We start from the raw sequence: 18,819 nt of genomic DNA on the forward strand, positions 1-18,819 counted from the left end.
CTTGACTGAAGTCGAATGATGTGAAATAAAACTAAATATAAAATGCAGTGCATTGAAAAAAGATATAACAGATGATAACATTTTCGTTGAATTTATCGAAACTGACTAAATAGCATATCTACTTCTTTCGTATGTAATTCGTAGGCATAATATGATTGGAATAGTATTGTTATGATGGGATACAATATATATTTATTTTATACCACACTTTACAATTTTACTTTTATCAGTACACTATAAATTGTAACGACAGATTTCTCTGCTTGGTTCAGTTTCAAATAAATCATGGAATTAAAGCACTCTAACAAGTGAGATGTCATTATTTTGTCATTAAGATCCTGTCCCAAAATATATCCTTAAATTCCGTACAACTGTAAACTGTCCTCTTATCGTCCTATGAATTCTAAGAAATCAATAATATTTATTATATTACAATCTACGGTATACCTCAATTATTTATTTGAATCATCTAAACTACAGTTCCTCTATATTCATTTAAGCAGTTTTCGCACACGTGTTCATAATAACCGTGTTTGGCGTTCAGTTATAATTCGGATACAACTGTCGGATTTAAATTGTAGCACACATAGTTGATTTACGGTGAGGTTTCGTCACAGGGCAATATTTTTGTATCGCAAATTTTTCTGCCCCGGATATCGGAGGCATCATATTATAAAAAAAAAGAAACAATGGAGAAATAATGTCCATACGGAAAAAGAAGGTTGAAAAATGAAAACGATTGGTGGAATAAAATCTCTCCACGAGAACGAGCAGCTTCGTTAGATTAAGGTCTATTAATATGAAAAAAAAAAAAAAAAATCATTGCTGCGATTTTTGAACTAAAACTACTCCGAAAACGGAAATGAAAATTATTGCGCTTGTATCGCAATCAAATGTCCCACATCCACACAAATATATTTAATCTTACATAGAAAATTAACGAACTACCTTGTACTTTAGTAAAGATTCACTTCTACAACCTCGAACGCTTGAGTTTGGGCTGCGGCTCAAAAAATATTAGATGCTTGACGAGCAATAGCAGCACAACATTGTTGCGTCTGATAATATCGCAGATGTGTAATTGTATATGTATATATACACATATATATATATGTGTATGTATAGGTATAAATACTACTTAACTCTGTTTTGCAAGCCTTGAATCCATGATTATTTTAAATATAACATCTAGATCGTCGACATAAATGGGACAGTCTCATAGCTAATGATGGTACAGTGAAATCTCGGTACTTTATAACTAAGCTTCATACCAAGGAAAATTTCCGTTTGTATTGTGAAATCAAACATGCCAAAATCGATGTATGATATATGTGTAAATATTAATATGTGATATTATAAGCTGAAACTCGACACATAATATATTTCACTAGTCTACACTTTAAAATGTAGTAAATTGTAAATCTGTAATAGTCTCTAATAGTAAATTGTAGTCTGAGAAGCTTAAATGTAATTAAAACTTAGCAGTATTCAAACGTTCGAAATAGAGATCTTTGTTCGAACCGATTGAGGGATCCTTAATTCATTTTGGTGTAGTGATAATAACTTTTAGTAGGAATGATAATGAATCATACCGAGATTTTACCATGAAAATGAAATGAGCTCTGGCATTTCGCCTGTCTAAGGTGTCTTCAAGCAGTGGAATCTGGATTGGAGTGTCGCTTATGACTACTCTCTTTCTCTGGACTATGATCACGCTTGCGACTTCCTAAACCAGCAGGTGAGGTTGACGGAGGCTGCGTCACTTTAGTTTCTGTTGATGTAGTTTCTGATCTACTGGTGCTGAAAATAGAAAACAAATAACACTTTAAAGAGCAAGTTTTTTACATGTTGCTGATCTGCCGAACAATAACCATGCGCTAGATGCAGATTACCAAGGTATCATATATACAGATGGAAATACGAAAATGTTTCTCGTTCTTCAATCATATAAATATGAAAATAGCGTCGTCAGTTAAAACTAGCTTACATTTGAGGCAAGTCAAAGGATATTATGCAATATGTCTATTTGAATTACTACAATACACTGTTTTTTACATTACCACTATTACCTTGTAAAAAGAATTGTGAAACATTTCAACCTGAATTAACACTTCATTATAGTGTATTTTTTCTAATTTCATGTTCATGAATTAAATGACATCGTCATGCAGTATCCGATGTAAGTAGCTGGTGATGATTAAAACCAGATATATTATTTTCATTTTACTTTAATAATTTTCATTGTAAAAATGTTATTTGACACTAGCAAGTTTATGAATATTTTTGATTATGCCGATGTATATATGAATACATACAAGTGAGGTATTATTCATGACGTTTGCTTTAAACTGAGGAGAAATGGCTCAAATGTCAAAAAAGTGAAACAATTACCTATCTTAAGCTATTATTCTCTTCTAATTTCAGTAAATTTCAAAGTACCAGGGAGGAAAGCAATTCACTCGTTTGTGTTTGACTAAAGTAACAATTTACATTTTCCTATCTGTGCAAAAACTCCGACTAACTAAAAATAAAAATAAGAAGTTTTCATACTAGAGATTTATCAACGTTTTATTTGGAGTTACTGAACCTATTTGAAGATACCCTAAAATATTGTTAATTGCATTAACATCAAGCTTTATTTTTCAGAAAGTTTGAGACACAACAATGCAGTCAACAATTAGATGCAACACGAAGATATTGAATATCGCACATGACCTATAGCACTCCAAGAAAGAAAAGTAAAACGTCAATCTTCGATTTAGCAATCCATTATTTACAACAATTATCACATACTGAGACATTTAGGTAAGTATAGGAAAACAAGTGATACGTTTGTAAAATTCCATTGTGACAATTGTGGTTCAAAAAATATGTCTGTAAATGGATATCATGGAACAGAACATTCTTTGTGAAGGAACATTACACGGTACAAACGACTTTTGCTCTTTTGACATCCGTTGCTCAATGGATAACGATTAGATGTGCTTATAAATAATTGAACTATTTCTTATTTGATCTATTTTTAATTGCAACGTATTAAATATAACAGGGCGTTGTTATCCATAATTACGCTACTCTAATTTTCCGTTGATGTAATTAACACATTGAAACTATCTTTACTTCTACTGAGAGTGTGAGAATATTCAAGGCTAAGTGCCTATTGCACATTTTGATAAATCTTAGATTTGTACAAAAACGCTGAAAGGTCCTGCATAATTCATCGAATTGAAAAATTTTCTTCAAGAACTAACACTGGCAGAGGCCTGTTCTATGTATACGAATATATATATATATATATACATTAGATTAAACTGAAAAGGGAGTGTATACAAGTAAGATAAAGTTTGATGCGTTTTTTTTAGCAATTAAGATAATTTAATTAGTAATTTAATAGATATAAAAGTCTATGTTACGCATCGTACTTACGTCGTACTAGCGTCACCACTGTGTACTCTACGCTTTTAACTATTAATATTTGCGGCTGTACCTGCAATAGACAATAAACGATATTCGATACTAGTTTAGTTATGTTTCTATACAGTAAAACAGAAAGAAAATGAAACAAGTCTCTCAGCTCCCTGTTGTTTTAAGATAAAGAACTTTCAAATTGTTACGAATCGAAATGGGACAAATCATGCGGGAAGAGCGGTGGTTTGGGGGGGGGGGGGGGGGGGGCATGATAAAATTAACAAGGCCACCTGTTTAATTTTCCTCATACTTGCACATAAACACAGTCAGTTTTGTGCACATAGACAGAGTTCAACAAAAAGACATGGATGAAGTATAAAATAAGTTTTGATCAAAATGCAAAGCCACATGTTCAAATACATTGCTTGAGAAAGATCTTAAACATTAGTGAAGAAGAAGAGAAAATATCTTAGACACCGAAATAATTAGCAAAAACAAAAAATAATTGTGCACCAATCGATGTTTACTAAAAAACAAGGTAGTAAAAACAAGATGCTGATATCAAATTGTGTTCAGATAATTCTCCCTTCTGTAGACCTGAGTTGTAGATAGTTGTCAGTTTTCAGGAGATAAATCAGCATGTACCAATAGAAACTTACCGTGATGTGGATAATAAACTGCTGGGCTTTGGAGAATATGAGGTTCTCAAACCTCGCCTTGGAGAAGGTGCCCACCTGGAGCGACTAGATAGTCGGCTACAAAAGTATACCAACCACAACCAGACCAGGACATAAAATAAAAGTAAAGAAAATAAAAAAGTAAATAACCATCTAATACAAGAGTAAATTTAAATGAAGAGTCGACAATCGAAGACCTATGCTTTCCAGTTAAGATTGACAGATAAAGTAGTTCTACTTGTCTTTAGTTTCAGCCAAAAGAGTAATAAAGTAATACCATCTAATTTGCGACAGTTTTTCATTCAATAGTAAAATATGTTGATCAGTCAATCACACAGTGATATAAACTCAAGCGTGCTAATAAACTCACCAAAAACTTTGTGGAAAAATTTCTTCGTCATATGTTACAAACATGGATAAATTTACAATACCCTTGATTTTTAGATGAAAAAAAAACCTGATCAACTAATGCCACAAGAGCATACATTCCACTACATAAACTACGATACAAAACAAAACTACGAAATAACAATATACTAATTTTTGTGAATTTTATTAAATTCGTGCAGCATGAATATAGTTTATTGGCGTGCAGTATTACAAGGTAATTTCACAGAGGAGACATGAGCAACAAATGATCATTTGCAGGATTGAATCTCTCTCGTTATCACTTTTTTGAGTAGGTATTTTTACCAGTTCGCCTTCCACGTTTCTTGTATCTGCTAATTGAATGCATTCTAATAATGTAGTACATATGACATGCAAAAAAGACTTTAAGAAATAAGATGTATCATGAAACAAGTTACTATACCATCAACTCGATTACAAGAACATTGGATATACTCTATCCATGTATTATTATGATACAACATCTTATAACTATACGAGCAAGAAAAAAAAAAGAATTGAATCAATGATGGATATATTGAGAGCCCAAAATACAGTATCTTACCCAAAGAAAAAAAAATGATGAAAAAACTGATTAAATTTGTAATACTCCACATAATTGACACCTTTAGAATCGTGTGACTAATGGAACTCATAGAATAATTAAAAAAAATATAATAGATAATTGAAGCAGTTACAGAGTTAAATTTATGATTAATCGTCTACATTTTATGTGATCAGTAAAAGTACTTTTATGAAACCTATTTTTCATCCACAAATAATAAAACAAGTATTGATAATAGATTTTCCTAGGAAATTTACTATATGTTAGGCTCTTGTTATGAAGTGAAAGTTGGTAGAAAATAAGTAGCCGAAGGTCAAAACTCCAAGCCAGAAGCAATAATTCTCATGACCTTGTTAGAATTCAGTTCTCATAGTCGATAAATGCAGTCACACGAGGCATCAATATTGAAAACTTCATTAAAAGTGCTTCCAACAATCCTGATTGTGCTTGCGAATATCCATGATGGCGTTAACAGTAAAGAAAATTGGGAGTGGTAGAAAATAGAAAGAGAGACATTTTCATGCAGAAAAGTGGCAAGTTTAAGGTTGTTGGAAGAACATTTGATGAGGACTTCAATATGGACGCTTTGGGTAATTGTACTCAATGACTTTGGCAACTGGATTCCAGCCATGACATGAGAACCACTGTTTCACGCTTAAGTTCTGAATTTTCTGCTACCAATTTTCTACGAAATTCCATTTCATGCTCTTATTTACATTGCCAATGCAAGCAAAAATGAATATAGCAAATTGTTAGCAATCAAGCAAATATCGCATTGTGATAAACTGACCTTGCTGTGGGCGCCGGCAAAGCCAGAGGAGTATGTTCATGACGGTTCCTGTGCCGAGACACCGCATAGCCAGCAGGTCCATGAGTGTGGTGATCCACTGCGCCAACGGCATGCTTAGTACGAGTTTCCCACTCCTGGTTGAAATCTTCGGCTTCCTCTGATAAAGATGCAAAAATATTCGAAAGTTGAAGTGAAGATAAAACAAACAATATAAGTATTAACAATTGATATTAGGATTGCTAGAAGCAATTACGAGTCAAGTAAATACTTGATGATTAATTTATTCGAAAATTATTTTACCTTCTTCAAGATTTATAAATTCCTGACGTTCTTCTTCATCACCGTTATGAACATTCTGCTCTCGTTCGTAGATGTGAGCTCTTTCTCCAATATGATGACCAATTGCCATCTTTTTTGTACCTGTACGCGAGTCACATACAGTTTTCTTTGTCTCTTTAACCCCTCCAGGTGCAGTTCTTGTCGAAGATGATGCTTGATACACCTGTGGTCTGCCATCCGGACCACTGGTCATAGTCATGACAGAGCTACTCATGAAAGAGTGACAATTTCCGTTATTTGGACCCATGTTTCCCTGAAAAGAAACGATTTTCCAAATTAATTAAAATGACATTACACACTCTGAGAGTTGGATTCCTGGTAACTGACAGACCCATTAGATTGATTCTCACATATTCAAGGACACTTACCAACGGAACATTTAAACCGGACAAGTTTTTAAAAAAAAGTACCAGATCAGTGAAAATAACTGAACCAAAGGCTTGATGACTGATCAAAATCCTTGAATACCCTGACATTTTTACTTACATAATCTGCAAAAACACGATTCATGTTGAAAGCAGGCATCGGGGGAAAGCCAAATGGCATCATTTGCATTTCGTTATGACGAGAATTTCCCCGGTGATGATTAGACCCAGTAAGTGCAGCGGGTCCACCCATCATACCGAAGGGATCGCTAAAGAGCGAGTTCATCATGTTGTTCATATGTCTCATAGATCGCATGTGAGTCCTGTTGGGATTGAAAGATGCCTTTTCAATTTATTATGTAGAAATAATATTATTTTTGTACACTTCATATATCGTCATACTTTAACCCTTTGTATAGTCAACCGTTTAATTTAATTTCCTCATTGTACAATATCATCACTGTGAAAAAAATTAATCATTGCAAAATTAAGCCATATGAATTATGCAGCAATAATAATCGCAGGCTAAAATTGATCATAAATAAAACTCTGTTTCCATGGACACATTGGTTTGTCAATTGGTAGTGCACTGTCGGCAAATGATTTGGAACAAAACATTACCACTTAGTTTTGAATGTAAGCTGTGAATAAACATCTAGTACAGAAACTGATATTATACGAATAAGCGCAATTGAAATTTTAATACTCTTGGACATAATTATCATAGTTATATAGTGTAAGAGAGGGTGAAAAGATTGTTCTTTAAATTTGATAACAGATTCAGGCGTTGACTTGACAGAGATTATAGGTATACAACAATGTGTAAGGTGATACTTGCTATTAGTATGATTTTATAATCCACAAAAAACTGATCCTGAATAAAGCATTAAAAAGTGCAAGGGCAAGTAGAAATAAAGTTTTTCAACGTGCAGCGAAGATTAAGCGAAAATGAAAGTTGGTATCCTGCTGTAGTAATAAATAAGAAATTGTTGTAGGTCAGTGACTTAAACTGTGGGAAAATTTGTATCACACATTGTGTAGGTACAAAACACTCCCAACTATTCTTGGTTATTTCGAACGCTTACGGAAAATTATTTTGATCGTCAAATCTAAATGTTCAGGGAAAAAAATGTTTCAAGATAAACAGAGTATTTCCTGCAACACATACGTCGAAATTTTTACTGTAGAATCAGGAAAGTGTTTCGGTCTGCCAAGCTGTAATAATCAAGTTTGCATTGCGTTTATTGAAGAAAAAGACGAAAAATAGCTGTTATTGTGAATGTCAAAATCAATACAGACGAACTGAACTGTCTGGAACAAATTATGAGGCACGGTGCCGCGAACATTCTCCGTTGACCTGCCAGAGTGACGTTACGGCGCTTACCTCACCATACACGATTAACACGATTATATACGTCTAACGATCGAGGAGTGCTAATTTGCCAATTAGTAAGAGACTAGCAAATAACCTTACCCGATGATGGGGTCCTCTTCAAAATCGCCCATCAGGGATCCAAAAAGGGACATAGTGGGTAACATGCGCGTGAAAATTCAGATGAAATTAAGTCTCGGGTTTGTCTTTGCGATGATTTTTCACTCCCTCAAAACTAACGCGATATTCGATCGTATGGAAAAGATAACTCCGTAGTGAAGTCAGATGCTATTTTCTCGGGTGCTGTCGTCGATCTTTCTAGGGCAAGTGAAGAGTTGCCTATACCAAAAGTCCGCGACTGGTCGCAATACACAAGATCACATAAGATGATCAGAAATACAATGGCAAGCTGACCGGAAATGCTAATTACCACTTCACGGATTACCGATCGCAGCGCCTCCTGGCGGCCCGTGGGACCTATAAAGATCGTCTGAACTGGTCTGAACTCTGGCCATAGACCGTAGCCATAGACTTACTAAAACTATGTTCTAGGGTAGCGAGAAGTAGCCAAGTAGCAAGAACTTCTTTTCAAGGAGCCAGAAATTTTATCGGATAAGTCAAAAGTCACTTTTCAGAATAAAGTACGTGAGATAAAGAAATATTATATTAGTGCCGTTATTGTGTGAAACGAGCATCTGATTCATGAACTTTTATAGGTCGTGAAAAAACATACTTTGGTAATGTCCGCAGTAAAAAGAGCACAGGTTAGTTTCATATCAAAGTAGTTTTGAACCTCCTATGAATCTGAATGAAAAACGCTTATTTTTCTGCATAATTTTAGCAATGGGCTACATTTGCCAGAACCTGGCATCTTTTCGATGCCACATGGCAAAATCCATTTGACAGTGCACAAGTAATAATCAAGCATCTCATGGGTTTACACAAACCCATATACCATCCAATGAGTGAGTATACAATTACTGAGGACTTGTATTTAGTGAAATATTTACGTAATCAATAGTTTAGTTTTCATTTTTACTATTAAATTAGTGAATCTTTGAATCTCATCCATAGATGATTGTGGAGATCATGTTGTTGTCATGAATAGTAGAGACATCGCCTTACCAGGTGACGAATGGAGAAAACGTGTGTATTTCCATCACACAACTTACCCTGGGGGTGCATCGTGGACACTTGCCTGGGAATTGCACAATAAAAATCCCACATTGGTAAGAAATGACTATAATTTTATGAAGAATATAAATGTTCCTTTAAAGATCTGTTAACTCATGTATTATTTTCTTTTTTTTTTTCTCGTATAGGTCATAAAAAAAGCTGTGTATAATGGAATGGATGGCAACTTACAACGGAGACATACAATGCAACGTTTACATGTATTTCCAGACGATAAAATCCCAGAAGAGATCTTGAAAAACATCAGTAATCAGATAAAATACTTGAGACCTGTTCCAACTCGATTGGATCATATTCCGCCAGAAGAAGTTGAGAACTTCCCGAAAATTATTGACTACCCAGAACAGTATATTGTGCGATAAAGTAATTCAGCATTTTACAAATTGGTCATAACAAAAAGCTTTGTAGTTTGCAATTTGTAGGAAATTTCAATTACTTCAAAACATACTGGCATTTTGTACATCTGTAAATAGTCGTGAGAATAAATTCATACCAAGTAGATTCCTTCCAGTCATGGGTTATGTATTTAAATCTGTACTTATTTTAAGAACAACCGTTTAATAACAGAGCTGATGTCGGTCAACAGTACAAAACGCAATCAATCTCACTGCTAAAATAAACAGGGTATTACTTAGGTAGTAAAACTATATACATATTTCAACACGTCACTATTTGTTTCCATCTTCCCACCAGGTATAAAATATTTTATTCATCGTACAAAATATTTATATCAAGATATCCATTCTGTCCCATTATTCAGCAAGTATAATTATGATTATCATAGGCACATATGTCAACACTTCATGCATCGATGTTTAGATGCAAATCTGTGGCCACTGTATGAGCGCTGACGTACATCATTTTATCTTTGTTTGCCAAAAATGTATCGATGGCTTGTTGGCGGACCTCTTCCCATGCATATAAGTCTCGGTAAATCGGTCGAACGAATTTCATACGTCCTTGTTCCGTTACAAAGGTTAACGCAAGTGATACTTTGGCTCTCCAACGACCTTTAAGTGACAAACGTATCCATCGAAATCTGTTGAACAATGTATCAATGGATTAAGTGTTGATAGTGTCGCACGAAGTTCAAGACAAATTTACAAACTTTTAGTACTTATGATTGTAACAATTTATTCTGTACCTGATTTCTGCATTTTTCACAAGATCTAACTTGTACACTTGATTCATGACTTCCAACTTTTTTTGTGATAACGTTTCGTTGGCTAATAATAATTCAGCCAGGAACTCAATCTTTTGATTCGAACTTAGTTGGGTAATATCTGATGCGTCGAATGGACTTGTTGTGTTTTCATCCCACTGAAGCCACCGGTCAGCTAATTCTTTACATACCTGTGCCAACGTTGTGTCATACGCTGGGATTACAGGGGGCATCCCTGGTTTGTAAAGCCATGTATCCCAATCAATAGAATTTAGGATCTACAATGAAATTAAAACCCTTAATTCTGAAAATTTATGATTACCCAATGCGCAGAAATCAATTAGATCAATTTCTCACATCAACTTTATCCTTGAAATAATCATACAAATAATCTTTCCAAGTCGATGTCACTATACTTTTGTACTGATATTTGTGCAAATAAGATCTCAAAAATGGTTCAAACACTTCAGGTCCTCCGAGAAGCTGCTCAATATAATACAAGAATGTGTGACCTTTTTCATACGGTATTGTTGAAAAAGCATCATCAGGATCCACGTTTGTCAAGTTTGGCACAAGTTTCGTAAGTTGGTTGGTTTCACCAATTGTTTCAACCTGAAAAGCGAGAATATCGAAATCACCATATTATTCCCAACATACGCAAATCAAACAAATTGTGAATAATCAGGCAGGAATACTCACAGCTTCACGTAAAGCCTTTACCCCCGCAATAGCTGAAAAGTCTCGAAATTTATCACCGTACATTCTCCCATTTATTTTTCGTTCAACAAACATAGTGAATCCCTCATTTAGCCAAAAGTGTTCAAAGTTTGCGTTTGTCACCAAGTTTCCAGTCCAGCTGTGAGATATTTCATGAGCAACCACATCTGCCAGAGAACGATCCCCAGCCAAGAGAGTCGGTGTTACAAAAGTTAAACAAGGATTTTCCATCCCACCAAATGGAAAGCTCGGCGGTAAAATCAACAAGTCATAGATTTCTAAAATAAAAGCTCTGAATATGTTAGAATATCAGCAAAATCCTGGATGTAATAAAATAATTGAGAAATAAACCTGACTCAATACTCCTGATATATCATCACCACATCAGAAACAGAACCTACCCCAAACATAAGGGCCACAAATATCTTCAGCAGTTTTTAGCATGATTTCTGTTTCACTAAATTCAAATGCACTTTGCTCAATGAACTCCTTTTCCGCCCATACATGTGATTTTGGGCCAATTCTCTTGGAGACTATTTTTCCAACAGCGAGTGCAATCAAATAGACAGGAATTGGAACTGGTTGACGAAATTTGTGTATCCCGAGATCTTCACCAGACTCTACTGTTCCGACACGCAAAGCCGACATCAAGACAGTCAAATTCACTGGTGCCTTTATCTGCATTGATACACAGTACATTATAGGGTAAAACATAATGGCCATATTTTATACACAGTGTGTTTCGTTTGCAAAATATTTTAGTGAACATTGCACGGATGCATTACCTCAGCAGTATAGGTCGCTTTCACAGAAGGAGTGTCTTGGCACGGCAACATAGAGCGGGCATGAATCGCCTGTACAAAACGAACGTATTTTTCAAGTAAAATTCATGGGTTATTAATAATTACTTTTATTTCAACCATTCAGCTATATACCTGACATTGTGAAAACATGTATGGATATTCTCCACCTGCTGTTTGTTTTGGCTCTAGCCATTGTAAAGCGCTGGCATTTGGTGAAGTCGCATACTTTATTTCAATTTTATATCTGTAAGTAAAAGTAAAAATGTGTCCAATATTTATATGGAATTGAGAATTATTGTTCTAGATGAAGTGTACAAAATCAGGTCAATTATCTCATGGAAGTTGGAATTCTCTACACAGATGTAAAAAAAATGTAGATTATCGATAGAATTTATCACTGTCTATCAAGCTTTTTGACAGTAGGAATTAATAGATTGAAACAACAAGAGTTCTTGCTTATCAAGTATTACAGATTGATAATCAGCCTGTAACACCAGTTGTACACTTTCAATATTTTTCTCAACTGGAATTAAATTCAAGTAGTAATTGTGAAATAATTTAATTACATATTATTTTGAGATTGCTCTTGAGGCAACTTGATGCTGAGTTTTGACCCATAGTCAACTGATTCCCCTTTGATGTACTCTAATGGCGAGCCATCGGCAACATTCACTACAGTCGAAATGTTCAACCCTCGGTTATCCAAAATCTACAAATTTTTTTTCTAGATTATAAAAATACGAGCTTGAAAAATTATTCAAGAATTAAACATTTCTATTTCGTCATGTTTAAGTTGTTCACCATCGTCGAAGGCATTCACTTATGGAACAATACTAACCACTTCGTCGGTATCACCTGATTTTTTAACATCCAAAATAACGCTTCCAAGCAATACTTTTTTATCAAAATCAACGCGTAGCTTCAGATCAATATGCGTCACAACGGCTAAGTCTGGAAATATTATAATAATTGTAACGTAAGAAGAGGATAAAGAAAATAGCGTGAAATAGTTATTCAAATCGTATTTTAACATTTGAACGAGTTTGCAGCTCAGAAGACCAATTTCGACTTATATTTATTGACGTTTCAAATGATAAGCCTCTAATTATTGCAAAATGTGGATCATGAAAAATGTTTTGTTGTATAAGGTTAAGACTTTCCGCCAAGGATAAATACTCATAAACGATTCACTCTCAACTGAAAAAGCATTGATTCCTACTGTAAGAAAACATTAAATTAAAGCGTAATTATGCGCAAGTATTAATTAAACGTAAATATGGTACAATACCGGGCCGGGAATAGGAATTCGGATCTCCTGGACTCAACGCCATGTTTTGTGCTGCCGACCACTGAGCTGATTCGAATAACACTATAAGAACAGTGTATCTCACACTCAGAGCTATCAGAAACGGACCTGCCGTTAATTCCATGATTTAAGATTATTCAATTCAATTCAATTCAATTACGCCTCAGCCGCTTGCAACCGATTATTCCGTGGATGATAATCAAATTGGTTGACATGCAGATTGTAAATAAAAGAACAAAACTTTTATTACCCCAGTTCACCCTGAGAGAAGCTGATTACGAGGGTGACTATATGTATACATGACCTCAAGATATCTGTATCATTTTTAAAGAAAAAATTGATATTAATTCTTTCGTTCGCTGTACAACCTAAACTATTACGTTAGCAAAAATGTTTAAAGGATTATTGTCTCTTTATTAATTTTCTAAATGTAGAATTTGAATGAAATTTTTTTTTTTTTGCTATGAATTCAAACTTATTACTTGGGTGACTTGTAACAGCAACAAATGTTTTGGTACAGTTTTTTTTCGAGATGATAATTTGTAACCTATGGCGAGCAAAATGTTATTATGGGGAGAAAAAAAAATGAATTTGGTATAAAGAAAGTGCTTTAATCAAGTTTTTTTCTCAGGTTGATAATTTAGAATTCATAGCAAGAAGATATGAATCCTTCAAGTGTATTGATATTTGAAACAACTGTCTTTCATCAGCTATGAAAAAGCCACAAATTATCAGCCATTCATGTTTTGCTTGGTAAATAAGTTGAGTTTAACATTTATTGTAATGCAGCAGCAAACTGTAATTAAACGTGAAAACATTGTTGACAAAAATCTATTACTAGTAGAATATAGTGGGAAAGTATCGAGGCTGAAAAGAAATACATATTTGAATTAAGTGTAATTCATGGTAATAAAAACGTACAGATTTAGACACATTCAGAGTCATCCTAATATAACACTATTCAATCCACGGATTTAACTATCAACATGATTATAATCATTCAAGAACATTCTTGGCCCCGATTGAAAGGATAATAGCCCATATATTTCTATGTTAAAGGCCAGTGATGATTGGAGATTGGTACATTGGAGATACCATGACTGTAAAAAATTTTCACAGGGAGGGTTTGTTTTAAACAGTAACTGTTGAAGTCTTGGAGCTCAGGCTGAGATTTTTGCAGTCATTAAATCACTGCCATCAAAGAAGATGCGAAAAACTAAAAAACTATCCAAACAGTCAATGTTGGTGAAGCACTAAACCACGAGTAGTTATACTTTCTTAGATAGAACAAATAATTAAAGCCCCCTTAGTCCTCAGGCAACTTCCAATCCATTTTGGTTCTTCAAAGTAATCACGACTCCTTTTTTTGTTTACATTTGCACATTCGATTCCTCGAACATGTTAATTTCTGAAATGACATCAAATTCGCAGTGCTGAAAAGTTGATTGTCTAAGATTGAAAAAAAGAGAACTGGATTATGAATATTGCAAGGTAAATAAAGTATAATCAAAGTGAATTTTTCTGGCAATAAAGAACAAATGACGTTTCAACATTCGCATTTCAGTGATCCTTTATTACGTAATATACTCTTTTTAAAATCAACTTTGATTTATCAACCAATACGCACAATGTAAGTAGCGGTTATTAGTTATAAAAAATTTATCAACATTCATTATTGCATTGCATGAAGAACTGCGGGTAGGAAAACAGACATAACTAATAGTTTTAATATTAATTGAAATTGGATTAAGGTAGCGTGGTAACAATCAACTCTGGGTTTTAAATTGTCATTTCATTAATTTAGAGCAATTTCTAATAATCAAAGTTATCCAATTATGTAGACGTTTAAATTTGACAGTGTAAACTCTGCACAAAACTGGCTCAATAGAAATAGGCACTGAACTGAAAAAAAAATAATGACAACAAACTATGGTTTCGATGTGAATTATTAATAATATTCAATCTGTATAATAACAGGCATGGACCTAAATGCCTTACAATCGTAATATATTAGTATTTTAATGTTGGAGGTGTTTGTTTTTAGTTTTTTTGACTGTCACTTTCTTATATTTTGTGTAATAAAACTATTTTTTGTCTGTTTCCATGTGTGCAAAGATTATTGTTTTGTAATAGTGACGGACTTTCACTTACATCTCGGCGCTACATAAAGTCATTAAATTCGTCATCAAAACCATAATCGCCATATTCATTTAGGTGTGAATTATCACCCTCGACTCGTAGTTTTGCTTTGCCTTTACCCTTGTTCTTCTTACCCTTATCCCCTTTTTCAATCTTTTGTTTTTCAATAGCTAAATTTTCAACTGTCGTCTTGACCTTCTTCAAACTCATCGAAGACACTGTAAAAATTTCAATTCCAATTAGAAAACAGTGCATATGGTTGAGCGAGATAATATTCCATAAGGAGTAAGATACTAACAATTCACGGCAATGTTTTTAATGAGCTCTTCGGCGAACGTGGTAAACTCAGCGTGCTTGTTGAATTGGTTTATTTTCTTTAAAAGTGCTTCACTGAACTGGTCGAACTCCTCTTTTGTGTCAGGTGTCATAGAGTCAAGTCCTACGGCAGCCTCTGGCGTCACACCTTAACATAAAAACGTTAGTTTCAGAATAAATTAGATAACACTGTTAACTTGAGAACAGCGCATACAAATTTTTGACCTGTATCTTCAATTTTTGTGGTAGCATTTTCTTTCCGTCTTATACTTCTACCCAATCCAGTTAATAAGTAATTAGAATATAATTGTACATTTTACAAGTGTATAAATACTTGATGCCACCTGAAACTGTACTTATCAAGTTCAAACAAAAAATTGTTGTTACTGATTGATACTTTCGCATATTCGGTTTACACATTTTTGGATGAAAAAAAATTCAACTAGCTAGAAGCCATACAATCTTCACTATTCTTTAAAATAAGATACAAATAAGGAATACATTGTCGAACAGCTCATCAGGAACGATACAGGAGATTAAGAACAGTATGCAAGGATGTATAAAGACTGACGTGGACACAACAGTTTGTTTGTGCAAAATATCAATTTTATTAAAATACATAACATTATTAAATTTCATTGTATTAAAATTGGTAGTAAATCGTATGGATTTCGTTCATCTCTGGTACAGTTCCTGACAATCATAGATTCATTAATGTAGCATTTCGAAACTTAATATTGTTAGATAAAAAATAATTAACATTAATTTCACTTATTATTTCATTAATCTTAGGTGGAAATGTTTATGTGGTTATTTTCATCCTTAATACTGCACCTTTCTACGTATTTTCAGGCAATGAAAAATAATGCACAATGCATTCAGAATCACTAATTAAATTAGACTTCATCTTTTCAACTCGGAATTTCGAGAAAAATACTACTTTGAAACGAAGAATCTGATTTATGATTAAGTTTCTAGACTAATTTGATACAATTTCGTCGAGTTTATTAGCTCAGAATTCTACATCCCTCGAAAATCTATCACAATATTTTAAGCTTGCCTAATCTCGCGGTAACCACTCATGAGTCGGAGTATATTTAAAGAATTAAGCATCAGTCAAATTTGATTAATTGAGAATTTGAATCAGCTTCATTAATTATCTCAGGGTTGAATTAAGTTTAATGTCATTTGCGAAATATCTCAAGGTTAATTCTAGTATTAAATTAATTACGAAATTCGTACGTGTCGAGGTTGTTGTAAAAATTTGTGGGCAAAACAGAAAAAAAAAAAAAAAATGTCTGTAGCAACACCAGGAAACTAAAATTATGTGCAACAGATAAATTTAATATCAATAAAAATGAAATTCCACAAATCTCTCAATAATCTGAGATACAGCAGATTCGAATACAGGTAAAAATTAAAAGTGATAGATAGTACAAGTGGATTAATAATAATTATTATGATTGTGAGAATATTTGATAGCAAGGGAAAATTGTTATTTTTTTTCACTTTTTTGTGGTTTACGGGGACTAAAGTCAACAAGGTTTGACAAACCAAATGTTTCCATGGCTAGTCGAAGATCCGCTTCTTCCTGAAGCCTCTGACGTCTCAGCATTTCCGCTCTCCTTTCCTCAGGTGTCAGTGCCTCTTCCTTTTCTTTCGCCTTTCTTTCTGCTTCTTCTCGCGTCTTTTTCTAGATATGAAGAAAATAATTTGTTTAAAATACTTTATAGCGATTGATTGATACTCTCAATAGAGAGTTCGAATACAGAATTCATTTACCATAAAGAAATATTTCTCAACAATCTTGTAAAATTTTGGTGATTTAAACCGATCAGCAGAGTTACGATAGTGAAATTTTTATTAAACAACTATGAGTGAAAATAAAATAAGTACAATCATTTTTTAATAATACAGATGCTGACCTCACGCTCCTCGATTTTATCGGCCAACGTTTTTTTAGGTTTGGCCTTAGCCTTTGGCACCTCAGCAGCCTTTTCTACATCTTTTTTTTCCTCTTCTACATCTTCCCAACTATCCTAATAACGTCAAGAAATATTAAACAATTAAGTATACGTTAATGAGATCATCGACACGAAGCGGTAATAGACATTGGAAAGAGAAAAATGCCATGTCAAAGACTTTGGAATAATACACACATCTTTTGGGAAAATAATGTTGAAAGAGTAGAAGTGAAGACATATTGATTTATTTGATCCGGACTAGATGAGCTGAAAATTTTTATAGAGAAAGACATTCAAAAATTCCATGCGGTAATTGGGACAAGGTTATGAAAATTCGGTGGTGAAACATATGGAGGCAGAATGAAACTGATATAAGAATGTTCGAATATTTACTATCTGAGTATTAAAGTGTCCGTCAATACCTTAACGTCTTCCTCTTCATCTTCGCCTTCCCATTTATTGGACCTCATTGCGAGGTCGAATTTGGCCTCAACATTATCCGCGTCTGCAATATGATACGATACGAAACGAGTTGTCAAAAATTAAGCCGAATCACTAGAAATTCATTTCCTCCTAATCGAATGTATCGGTGAAGAATATTTTGTCATTTAAAATACATACCCCACTCGTCATCCATGATCTTGACTTTTATGAAATATCACTCAAATTGTCGGGCAAAACGTGCACGCAATAAAAATCAACGAGCCACAACGGGCCTTCTCTTAATCCCATGGGGCGAATGATTCAACTGTTTGCCGTTTAAGCTCTGGCTGTCGACTCGTCCTCTAACTTGGCGGGGCTCACGTTTTCATTGGTTTCGGGAACCGCGAAAAACCCGATTTAAATTTTTACTCGGGTTTTTTGCAGCCTATCCTTCATCGCCTACGTTACTCGTTTGCTGATCGGTAAAAACACATTTCCAACTTTAGACAATTAATTGTTTTATCGTGAAAACAAAAAACTTTGCTATTTCTGTGTTACAAAAGGACAATGGATGTAACGTTATCGACAAAACACCCCAGCATTGTTTCACTTTACCTACAAACATGTGTAACTTATACGTCTCCATTTTGATCTTCTCACTTTCTGCATATCCTCAGTCAACGCTTTCTGGACTGTCCTGTGAACGTTGATTTTGATATATTGGGTAGATTATTTTAATTCAATAGTAATATTAATACAATCCTTTGCAATTGTTAATCATATTTTAATCTATTTCTTCGACTTAATGAATAAATAAAATGAAGGTAATTGCTCTGCAATTTCTAGGGAAGTTTGCTTAGGATTCGGAAGATGGCACTACGGCGGCATAGAAT

At 34.1% G+C, this 18,819-nt stretch overlaps 4 protein-coding genes across 8 annotated transcripts; 1 reads left to right on the forward strand and 3 right to left on the reverse strand.

Annotated features, from left to right (window-relative positions):
• Positions 1–172: 172 nt before the first annotated feature.
• LOC124411892 (myeloid leukemia factor) lies at positions 173–8,340 on the reverse strand. 4 transcript variants are annotated; one of them, XM_046891433.1, is made up of 7 exons: positions 8,006–8,340; positions 6,653–6,854; positions 6,128–6,419; positions 5,828–5,984; positions 4,068–4,163; positions 3,427–3,487; positions 1,662–1,800 (listed from the first exon to the last, which is right to left on the reverse strand). In XM_046891433.1, the coding sequence occupies exons 1-6, from the start codon at positions 8,068–8,070 to the stop codon at positions 3,469–3,471; spliced, it is 831 nt and encodes a 276-aa protein (XP_046747389.1). In that variant the 5' UTR covers positions 8,071–8,340; the 3' UTR covers positions 1,662–1,800; positions 3,427–3,468. The 4 variants fall into 4 exon arrangements, with proteins under 4 accessions (XP_046747372.1, XP_046747381.1, XP_046747389.1 ...); XM_046891416.1 differs by lacking the exon at positions 3,427–3,487 and having other exon boundaries at positions 173–1,800; positions 8,006–8,339; XM_046891425.1 differs by lacking the exons at positions 3,427–3,487; positions 4,068–4,163 and having other exon boundaries at positions 173–1,800; positions 8,006–8,335.
• Positions 8,341–8,509: 169 nt separating this feature from the next.
• On the forward strand, positions 8,510–9,572 carry LOC124411925 (39S ribosomal protein L13, mitochondrial). The gene is made up of 4 exons (XM_046891475.1): positions 8,510–8,667; positions 8,745–8,868; positions 8,978–9,132; positions 9,226–9,572. The coding sequence occupies exons 1-4, from the start codon at positions 8,644–8,646 to the stop codon at positions 9,457–9,459; spliced, it is 537 nt and encodes a 178-aa protein (XP_046747431.1). The 5' UTR covers positions 8,510–8,643; the 3' UTR covers positions 9,460–9,572.
• Positions 9,573–9,768: 196 nt separating this feature from the next.
• LOC124411868 (leukotriene A-4 hydrolase) lies at positions 9,769–13,214 on the reverse strand. The gene is made up of 10 exons (XM_046891376.1): positions 13,068–13,214; positions 12,618–12,730; positions 12,346–12,488; positions 11,912–12,023; positions 11,762–11,830; positions 11,378–11,654; positions 10,959–11,254; positions 10,617–10,871; positions 10,242–10,537; positions 9,769–10,136 (listed from the first exon to the last, which is right to left on the reverse strand). Exons 1-10 carry the CDS (start codon positions 13,207–13,209, stop codon positions 9,899–9,901), a joined length of 1,941 nt encoding a protein of 646 aa, XP_046747332.1. The 5' UTR covers positions 13,210–13,214; the 3' UTR covers positions 9,769–9,898.
• Positions 13,215–14,637: 1,423 nt separating this feature from the next.
• On the reverse strand, positions 14,638–18,268 carry LOC124411912 (eukaryotic translation initiation factor 3 subunit J). Of its 2 annotated transcripts, XM_046891453.1 has the most exons (6): positions 18,125–18,268; positions 17,926–18,008; positions 17,465–17,578; positions 17,094–17,232; positions 15,523–15,687; positions 14,638–15,442 (listed from the first exon to the last, which is right to left on the reverse strand). In XM_046891453.1, exons 1-6 carry the CDS (start codon positions 18,138–18,140, stop codon positions 15,246–15,248), a joined length of 714 nt encoding a protein of 237 aa, XP_046747409.1. In that variant the 5' UTR covers positions 18,141–18,268; the 3' UTR covers positions 14,638–15,245. The 2 variants fall into 2 exon arrangements, with proteins under 2 accessions (XP_046747409.1, XP_046747417.1); XM_046891461.1 differs by lacking the exon at positions 17,465–17,578.
• Positions 18,269–18,819: the final 551 nt, after the last annotated feature.

The sequence above is a fragment of the Diprion similis genome, chromosome 2, assembly GCF_021155765.1.
Source record: "Diprion similis isolate iyDipSimi1 chromosome 2, iyDipSimi1.1, whole genome shotgun sequence".
Taxonomy (NCBI): Eukaryota; Metazoa; Arthropoda; class Insecta; order Hymenoptera; family Diprionidae; genus Diprion; species Diprion similis.